The following is a 10,788-nucleotide window of genomic DNA, read 5'->3' on the forward strand; positions in this document are numbered from 1 at the left end:
CACATTTAGAATATAAAAAACATAACAAGCAATAAGCACTAATATGTTTTATTAGTAAGTTTACTTAAAAACATGAAACGTTAATGTAAACACACGTTCTTTATTTTGTAAATTTTGGAATGATTTTCTTATTTTATTAAAAACTTGATTTTGATGGAATCCTAATTGTACCTTGTTTCACGAAACGAAAACCAAACAAAAATATACTATTGCCGAGTCTAGGTTTAATTATTTTTGAACCACTTTTAATTGTTCAATTAAAAGAATAAATACAAAAAAACAATTATCGTATTCTGCAAGTACGGTTATGCATTGAATGTTGCGTGGAAGTTGTTTCAGAGATCATAGCTTTTTAAAGAAATACAAACTTTCCCGGGTTACAAATAACTATACAATATTTGAAAATCTCCTACTACCACCATAGTTAGCGGAAAATGTTGCTTGTGTTGTGATGCAAGACTTAGCCAGCCGAGGAATTGAACACACTATGCCAGGGTGGGACCTAAACGCGATGTCAACTCAGATACCGACCTGTCTAATAATAATAGCAATTAGAAAATAATGCAAAGAATTTTTTTAAATAGTTTATTGGAGTTCTACTAACTAATCACAAAACCATAAACAACTCCGCCGTTAACTATGCACAAGAAATAGAAAAACAAGTTGAGTTATGTCAGTGTTTTGGTAGCATCTTTATTAGTCGGCGAATGAAACCATCCCTTTCCACTTCCTCCCTTCTGCCACCCGCCTCTTACCCCAACCCCACGCGCTAATGAATGCTTATTTTTCATTTTCCCTCCCCGGAGGCGCCGCGTATAACCGGCCAGTTACATTGGCACTTAGGCTGCTTTTATAGTGTTAATAAAATATCCATTTCCATTGGCCGGGGGCCCGAACTGCGCATAAAGTATCCGTGATTCACGTCCCGCACAATGGTGCGATTGATGTACATACACGAACAGAAAGCGAAATATTTTTATTTTGTGATCTTTCGACTAACGCTTGTAGCCGCGTATACACGTCAATTTTAAAATATACATTTTTACTCATGAAATGAAAAGTAGACATTAATATTGATGGAGTACTATTCGATAAAAAATTTCTGACGCTTAAGATCTTTTAAATTCCCAGTACCAATATCTGATATTTGGAAGAGTGAGAATTTTACAAGTAATCTTTACGAAAAATCAGGAATAGAAAATTGCTTAAAAAATATTCATGGTTGAGACCTCATTATAATAACTAAATGAAATCTCATGTTTTACACCATTTACTAATATTTTACTACCTATTATCATTTCGATTAAATGTATCAGTTTGCAATGAAATTAAAAACGGGTTGTTTCACAGAATTTGAACAATTCATCAAATTTCAAGGTCGATTTTCAAGTTCTGTGAAGGTTCTATCCAAGTTCTGTTATTATTTCAGTTTTATGAAGCAACTGTCCAACGATGATATAATAATAGAACATGAATTGAACCTTCACAGAACTTAAAAATCAACTTTGAAACTTGTTGAATTGTTAAAATTCTGTGAAACAACCTGTCCTTAGACTTTAGGACTAATTTATTTATTTATTTTTTTATTTATTTGTATATAAATTACATACAATGTTATTTATACCCGCTAACCTACTGCAAGTAGCTTGTCAGCAGGAGATTAGTTGCACATATAATAATAGTACAATACATAAATGAAATATTCATCAACGCTTTAGCGTAGTAATATATACATATCTACAAAAACCAAAAAATACATAAATTGTGTTATACTTTAAAGTTGAAAATACAGAAACAATGTTATTTTTTTATTTTTTTTATATTAACTCCACACAGGAGGCCCTGAAGAAAATAATTTCCCTCAGGGCCTATGTCATCTTTGGGGATGCTGTGTGGAGGGTCTTTTTGTGGAGAGGAAGGAGTGAAAATGGGTCTTGAAGAGTCCCATGCTGTAGGAGGGAAGAAACACAGAGGCCGGCAGTTCGTTCCACAGCCGAGCTGTTGAACTTAAGAACGAATCGTAGAAGCGAGCCGTTCTCATGTGACAAATGTCAACCGTGTACAAATGTTGGGCGCGCGTTTGGCGTGTATCCCGACTACGCACCGGTGCCGAAGGGATCAATGACGCTAGTTCCTCAGAGCATCTTCCATTGTAATACCGATAGAACAAGGACAGCATACTTACCTGACGCCTGTGCTCTAAAGATTGCAGTCCTTTTGTTAAAATTGGAGAATCTATCAAACGGACCGCCCGTTTTTGCACAGAGTCAAGGGTTTTTTTCAGGTATTTAGGGGCTCCGGACCAGAGATGGCTGCCAAATTCGACAGTAGGGCGCACTTGCGATTTGTACAGGGCCAGCAGTTGTGTATTATTAAAGTATCTGGGGGCCCTGTACAGTACGCCCAGCTTCTGAGAGGCCAACTTTACTCTGGCTTCGATGGAGCCCCCGTACCTGAGCTGGTCACTTATAGTTACACCAAGCATATCAATGGAAGGCCTGTTCGGAAGATTGCTTCCGTTGAAGGAGACTAGATTATCATTTGGATCCCTTTTAGACGTAATCAGACAGGATTGGATCTTTGAAACATTCAATTCGATGAGATTATTTTTACCCGAGGAGGAAATACTCTCGAGATAACCGTCCATTCTCTGCTTCAAAGCCCTCCAAGCCGTTGGAGTTTGTGTGCCCTTTGGGGGCTTGTCAAACAAAAAGCTTTCATGAACTGTGTTATGTGGAAAAACAGTCTTAATACATGAGGTTATTCCTTAGTAGCCATGATTTTAATTTTAAAGACAATTTAATAATAGAGCAATATTCTTTTAATTCATATAGCAATTTGTTAAAAATCAAAGGTATTATGTATTCAATAGTTTTTTTACCATTGTTTTATACGGACTGTCAGATATGAATGAATGAATGAATATGGAATTCGAACTAGATTGTTGAGAAGTGGCTACTCTACCATTTTCCAGGAAGCAGATTGGTAGTGCACGACGTGATACTGAATTCTTTTGAATGCCTGAAGAATTTACAAAATATAACTTTTCAAAGTAGTGCATTGTTTTATATAAATGTTTGATAAATCGTAGTACGTTGATTTTCAATAAATCAATTATATATTTTTAAATTCGATGTCCGCCTTCGGGCGCGGCCGTCGCTCTGTGCGGCGCGGCACGGCGCGGTGCGGACGGCTTCAGCTAGTGCACTCTCTGCGTACAATGACACTTTAAAAAGTTCGCTGAGCGCCGCGGCTGGCGGGCGGAAGAAGCTTTTTGCACAAAATCGACGATCGCAATATGTGTAGTAGAAACTAAAAACACTCTGCTGTACTTGCAATCCCTAGCGAATTTGGCGCAGGCGTCTAATTTTTCGTTACGTTTAATCTACCGCTGTGTATCGTTGTAAACGATTTACCGTCCTTTGAAGAGTTTGTAACTTTACTTGTCTATCGAAATTGTCCATTTACGAATGCTGAATTTAATAACAACTAATTAAATTGATGAATTGCAATCATGGCCCATTAAAGGATTGTCATTTAAGCGCCATTGCGTGCAAAAGTGGTTCAGTCTTATCAGGCGAGTAGAGGAGCGCGGGGACCGGATCCGGTTAATTCGCCATAAAAGCGTTGGGGGTCGAATTGGACCAATTGAAGATAAGAAAGTGGCGCTATTTATTTGCTTCGCGTCTCATCTAAATATAATATGTCAATAGGGATAGTCTAAATTCCCGACAAATCAGTTTCAATTTCGAAAATGGCAATTAAAATGATTTTCTGTTAAAATATTTTATTACAGATACGTATTTTATCGCTTGTCTAGATTATCCAAATCAACACTTTCACGAATCTCAAATTCAAAGCAAAAGTTCTAGAGTTAGTTCATAAGAGTTACGGCACAATCGAAATCAATTTGCTCATCTTGTTAAGGCGAAGCTTAGTGCTAAATCACTATTTTGATTAATCTTTATTAGAAATTGGTGTACATTATGAATACCAAAAAATATGGTTTAGATAAATTGAAGGTTTTCTTATCGTTTCGCTTAAGTAGAATACAAATAAAAAAATAAATTACTCAATAAAAAATATAAATGTAAACTTCTAAAAATTTTTATTTTCAATAGAAATGTATGAACGCGTAAAGGAAAAAACTTAAACTATAAGATTATCTGTGACAGTTAAAATAAATAAAATAAAAACAGTTTTTTGCTTGGAATAGAACGTAGGCTCCGTTTGTCAAGCGATTTTAATGCCTATTACCTACAATATAAAGTATACCAAGAATATACACATTTTTGGTTTGTTGCTTCCCCTTAATTTCATCAAGTTTTTCCGTGAGTAAGGTTTTGTCTGAAGTTCTACTCTAATGTATGAAATAAGTTCACACGAAGTTTCAAAATTTTATGTAACTAGGCTCATTTTCGTTCCTCTTCTAAAATTCGAATGTATACTGATAATCATAAATATACACACTTCTAACAGATTCCCACCAAAACAATCATAACATAAATTCAGTTTTACAGATAACATACATTACTATCTTCTTCACACATACAAATGTTCCTATATATATTTAAAAATATTAATATTAATCAAACATCACAATACCTAACGAATACCCACACAAACATCAATCAGCACTATTTTCAGTTTAAACAGATTTTCTTTACAATTTTTTCCATTTTCAGTATTTTAAAAAAGTGGGTATACGATTTAAGCTAATTCCCTTGAAAATAGTTATAATATTTTACTTTTGTACAATAAATAGTATTCATTTTGAATTTGATTACTTTTTAGAACTTTTTTAGTCTAAACTTAAGAGTTATCTTTATTATTTTCACTAGATCACAAATTTATAATATCATGTGTTATTTTATAAAACATAATATCGTGTTTTTATTCCCAAAAGAAACCATTTTACATCGAGTTCAAAATAAAATACGAGAGAAAATTAAAAACGAAACTTTCACTGCGAAAAAATTCAATGGAAAAAGTGGGCAATGAAACACTATTTATGGTCAGCATTTACCGGTGTCGCAGAATTTTAATTTGAAATTGAAAAGCCACATGCTCGAGATAATATATCTCTCCCGACTGTGTTTAAAAAAAGCCATGCCTGTGTCCACTACATGTATTCTGTATTGTTTCCAATTAGGTAAAAGGCACACCGATGGATTTAGACCCACCTGCGTACCCTCAGCCTACCAGACTGCCCCCTCACGGCGAGTATTCGTATTCCCCGGCAAGCAGGAACGTTACTAGACTATTCGGGCAGATTAATGCCGAAAGCGGTAACGATCCCGCTGAGGAAAACATCGGATACCTACGCAGAGGGCAGAGGAATGTTGATAAAGTTGGAATCCACGCGCTTAATTATAAACGTGAATCCAGATATCAAAAAATAAATATAGACGAAAAATTATTTGAAAAAAGAGTCACCGAAGAGGGACTCCATAACCAAGACGATTTCTTGAAAGAAAGAGTGAAGAAATCTGTTTTTGAAACCAAGCTGGTTAAACAAAAAAGAAATATAGACGAAGGATTTCAAAAACGGGTCACTGAAGATAGACTATATAATCAAGGCGATTCGCTGGAGGATGGAGCGAAGAAATCTGTATTTGAGACTAAGGTTGTGAAGCAAGAGGCGATGGTTAAGAAGAGCAGTGGGTCCTCGCTGGTGCTGGCCATCAGCCAGGAGAGCTTCCTGCAGGGTAGGCTGACTGTGACGTGCCGGGCGACGGTCTTCTCGCTGTACAACGCGCAGGCTCACCTCATCCTGGAGGGAGAGAAGCCGCAGATTGCTTCCGTGCTGGGAACGAGAGAAAGCTCTAGTGGTGAGTAATGCTATTTTATCCACTTAAACGTTGATTTTACAAATTTATTTCATTATGAGACAAATTAGTACTAAATTTCTTTCAAGCTTAGGACGATAGGAATACTAACAGATTCACTAGATATATCGTCCAGTTATTAAATTAAGGGGAGAAGTAGAACACCGAGAAAAGACCAGAGAAATATAAGGAACAGAATTGTTTACCGCGAACAAAGACTGGGCTTAGGTAGAAAAATGTGATTTAGAACAATGTGTTTCCACCATTTAGTCCAATTTACATAAAAAACCGCGTTTGCGTTTTACAAATGTTCATTTTAATATAAAATAGATGAAATACACAGCACTATACAGAGTATCAAAATCAGATGTACATATTTTACTTTTAATTTGAACGAAAGTGTTCATTGACAAGTGTCGAAATTATAATTTAAGATGTGAGAAAGCGGGTGGGACTTGTTTTTTTAAAATCTCGCGTAGACAGTGTCTTTCCTATCGTTCGAAAGACAAGTGCGCAAAATTTCGTCAACCTCGGAATAAAACTGTAGATTTGTATAAAAAATAAAGCCACGCCGCTGGTCTGCTCGCCCGCCACAGACACTCTTCTTTAAATGTCAGATTAGATAGAAGATGTTTTGTTTCTATATTATACTAGATACCTACAACTACTAACCAGAATATCAAAAGAGTTTATTGAAAAAATCATTTTCATCATGTTTTTTTTACTATAATACATTCAATTTTCGACCTAGTTCCTATCTCCTGGGCCGGTTAGTAGCCATTTTCAAAAAAAAAAATTTTTTCACAGTGGATTGAATCTTCCTCCTCAGGGTATAGAGTCAATTGCACTAACGACTGCGCCAAACCCGATTGGGTAGGACCGACATTTATTTTGTTTATTAACTGCTGTAGTGTCATCCAATTTCAGAGAAATGAGTATATTGTATGCAATATTGCCACCAAATAGATTGTCACCAATACGCATTGTCGTCGACAATGAGACTGTATACTTAGTTTCAGTTCGATCGGATGGCAGGAAGTGGTTAAATTTCAACTTCCAAGATATGCATTCAGGAAATCAAAAATTTAATTTACACATAAATATAACAAAATAGTAATACGGCGAAGTCCTGAATAGATCAACGGGTATTAAAATTTACCTGGCGCGCAGTAAACTTGTTTTAATTTCATTTGTAAATCATAACCTGAATCAAGTTATGCATTTTAGATAAGTGTTCATTATGAGACACAACAAAAACAAAGGCTTTGTCGAGGCTTAGTCCTTTAAGCTGGGTAGGTATCTGTGGTTTCTATCCAGGATTACGCTGAGAGTAGAACGCAAATGCTGAAATTTGATAATAAACCTTTACAAAATGATATAAATATTCCTATTACCACAAATTCAAAGGCTTATATATAATTTCGCATGAGGTGGTTTTAAGATTTCAAATAACACGCTTTAAGGATTTACTCAAATATAATTTTTTTAACCACCTGTCTGCGAATCAATATTAAAACATGTTTTTAGATGGTTAAAATATATATTTTTTTAATATCTTTTGTATATTTATCCCCGATAGAAAATTAACGTCAAAGTGAATGTCCTACAAGTACAAAAATAAGCAACACTCCGTGCTTCTCGCTCATACTGCTTAGATTTTTATTTCAAAATAAGACCCAAAGATAAATGATCATAAATTATTTTTATTTGGATGCGGTTGAGAAAAAATGTGTTTAGACGTACATTCGCGTATTTTAAAGAGCGCTCGTTTGAACGTATTTGTGCACACTTCCCCAAGTTCTTTTTTTCTTTCTTCCTTCTCCTCACAGCTACATTCAGCCCCGCAACATAGTCCACTTGGGGATATTGTAGTCCCACTGGTTCCAGACGGGCGCAAAACAGTTTGAACTTGTGCTGTGTTCACATAAAACAAAGAAACAAAAAATACCGATCGTGGTTCAAACAGATTCGAAATAGTTTAAAACACCCGCCCACAGTCCCATCTTTCCCCACAGTAGTCCTACGATACAGTTCCGTGATAACTCAACACAGTGAAAATTCAATACACCTTTAAAAAGTGATATAAAGTCATTAGAAACGATGAAAAAAAAAATTAAACCTAACCTAACCTAACTTAACTTACTTAACCCAGATAATAAAGTTTTCGTTTCATCACTTTCCATGATTTTATATAACTTTTTAAAGATGTGATGAATTTTCATTTTGATGATTTATCCGGTCACCCTACGATACAGTTTACCGCTACACAATCAAAATTCTCTTTAAAATGTTCCACTTGCTTATACAATTGAAAAGCGCAAATTTAACATAATCTTTTTAAACTGGGCTTCAGTTAAAGTTTTTCGACTACTAAAACACAAAGGTACCTTACCTTCATTAAAAACTTTGTTCTTTATACTATTTTTTTAATTTTCGAAAAATGTTCACCCAAGTTTCGCGGTGCGGTGTGAAAGTAAAGCGTAATATAATTACAGTGCAAACAGGTGACAAAACTAAAAAAAATAAATAAAAAAAGACATTTTTTCAGACTTGCCAATGGTCTTGCCGGTGGGGAGAGCTATCTTGTTGTTTAATTGAATCACTTCGGATAAGTATTGACATATTAAACATCAATCAAGCAGTGTTTAAGCGGCAAGTTTTGTTGCGGTTCGTGTAAAACCTCCTTTTTAAGTCTATTTGCGACTTTACTGATTAAAATAATCTTTAAAAACTAATTGAAATTTTAATTTTGTAATATGAAAATATTACTGTATTTCTTATTTTCTTGTTTTTAGAAATGTTTTAGATTTACTTGCATCGATAAATTTGTTGAATGTGTAATAAAGAAAATAATATAATTGTTAATAATGATATTTATTTATAATTCCAGGAGTGAGAAGCTCCTCGGCTACAGAAGTGCTAGTTCTACTGCTTTCTTTTCTCGTCTTACATTGGTGTCGGCCTAACTGAGGATTTCCACTTCAACCCCTGCACACACACATCCACACTGGCTCATTGTTGTACCCAAACATTTGACTTTAATGTGTTTACATTATGACCTTTGCGTACAATTTATTCGTTTAATGTGCTACATTCTTGACAATAATTCAGTGAATAAATTAAAAATTATAACGAAAACGTTTATAAAATATGAGTTAATTTTTTTTTTAATGAAAAAAATTCTTCTGGGAAATATTACTTGATTGCAGATTTTAAGTAAACCGTTATGAAATTAACAGTTATCACAAAAATGTGTATGTTTATTTCTTTTCAAAATTTGGCAGTAATATTCATTTTATGAAGAATACATGTTACCATCACCCTAAACATATAATACTTAAAACGACCGTCGTCCATCTTCGTCATCAATTATAAAAAGTTTGAAAAAAAAAGTTTAAATTAAAAAAATCCATTCAAATCATTTTCTTTGTATCCAAGGTCTTCCCAATGATTTCAAATTGTTATTATTCTATTTTTCACTTTGTAGATATATATAATTTTAGTAAAATAACTGATAAAACCAATTGATATATTTTTAATATATGTTTGTATATAACCCTGATGAAGGTTCAGGATGTACCGAAACCGGTTGGTTTTATATATATTGAAAATATATACAATAAAGTGTTATTCAAAACAAAGTTATTTTATTTTAATTATTATACAGGGTTTTCCAATAAGAAGTGTTATTTTGAATAGCCCGCTATTTCGGTAGATGATAATTTTAAAGCTGTCATTTTTGACATTTGACAAGTAAAAACTACGCTATTAATAAAAATGGAACGATACACGCTTCAACAACGCATTGAAATTATTAAAATTCACTTGAGTAAAATCAAATGCAAATCATCTTGAGTAATGAGGCCCATTTCCACCTCGGTGGCTTCGTCAACAAACAAAATTGTCGCATCTGGGGCTCGAAAAACCCAAGAATTATTGTTGAAAAGCCTCTCTATCCTCAACGTGTAACTGTTTGGTGCGGTTTATGGTTCGGCGGAGTCATTGGACCTTACTTTTTTTTAAATAAAGCTGGAGCAACAGTTACGGTGAATGGATTGCGCTATCGAGAGATGATTAATAATTTTTTATGGCCGAAATTGGATGGTATTAATCTGGACAACGTTTATTTTCAACAAAACGGCGCTACGTGCCACACAAGCAACGAAACTATTGATCTTTTACGATTGAATATCAAAATAACACCTCTTCTTGGAAAACCTGTATTTATTATTTTATTTAATATTTTGTAGTGTTCACAATACAAAATATATTTTTATGGTCAGTTTACGTTATTAATAAATGTGAAATAATACTTGTTTGGGGTTTTCTTAGAAAATAAATGTGATCTTAATTGAATAATGGACATGTTTGATTTTTTATCAATATTGACTGATTTTATTGTTCATAAAATACATATGGTGTTCCTAAACATCTATTCTATCGAAAGTTTTTTCAATGAATCACATGCAAAACAGTTTTTGCTATCTTTATGCGTAGATAATCGTAAAAAAACATATTTATAGAAGTGCCAACGAATTTTCTAAATCTTTTTGGTAAAATGTTAAATTTAACGGTACATTAAATCTATCACTTTTTTCATTCAATCGTTTGCAATTATTTTGAAATAGGTACCTGTTTTAAATGCAAACCATGGTAATTAATTATACTGCGATTGAATATTTTTAATTTGTTGAATGATCGGAGAAAAAAAGTGGCGACTACTATATTTTCCTTATTGTTAAAAATGTGAAAACTGATGTTAGTGAAACATTCCATGTAAATACATTTTTTAATGCATAAATATGTGTTTTAGACAGATGGATAGTGGTTTAGCAGTTCATTGAATTATGTAGATTACATAAATAATATCATATTATTATATTATTAAATCTGTAAATAGTTTCTGAAGATGTAAATAGAAGTAAGTAATTGTTTGTAATGAAAATGTATAATGTTATGA

The 10,788-nt window shown here is 33.7% G+C and overlaps 1 protein-coding gene across 1 annotated transcript in view; it reads left to right on the forward strand.

The window, feature by feature from the left end:
• The window catches only part of LOC149426543 (uncharacterized), a 150,683-nt gene extending 140,352 nt beyond the window's left edge, over nucleotides 1–10,331 (forward strand). Inside the window, exons 6-7 of the mRNA XM_089631656.1 lie at nucleotides 5,153–5,831; nucleotides 8,719–10,331. Of these exons, the coding sequence (XP_089487782.1) occupies nucleotides 5,153–5,831; nucleotides 8,719–8,798 (759 nt within the window). The 3' untranslated portion in view covers nucleotides 8,799–10,331. The remainder of the gene's footprint in view (nucleotides 1–5,152; nucleotides 5,832–8,718) is intronic.
• Nucleotides 10,332–10,788: the final 457 nt, after the last annotated feature.

Source organism: Hesperophylax consimilis, chromosome 1, assembly GCF_061612785.1.
Source record: "Hesperophylax consimilis isolate HC1 chromosome 1, BYU_Hcon_1.0, whole genome shotgun sequence".
In the NCBI taxonomy this organism is placed as follows: Eukaryota; Metazoa; Arthropoda; class Insecta; order Trichoptera; family Limnephilidae; genus Hesperophylax; species Hesperophylax consimilis.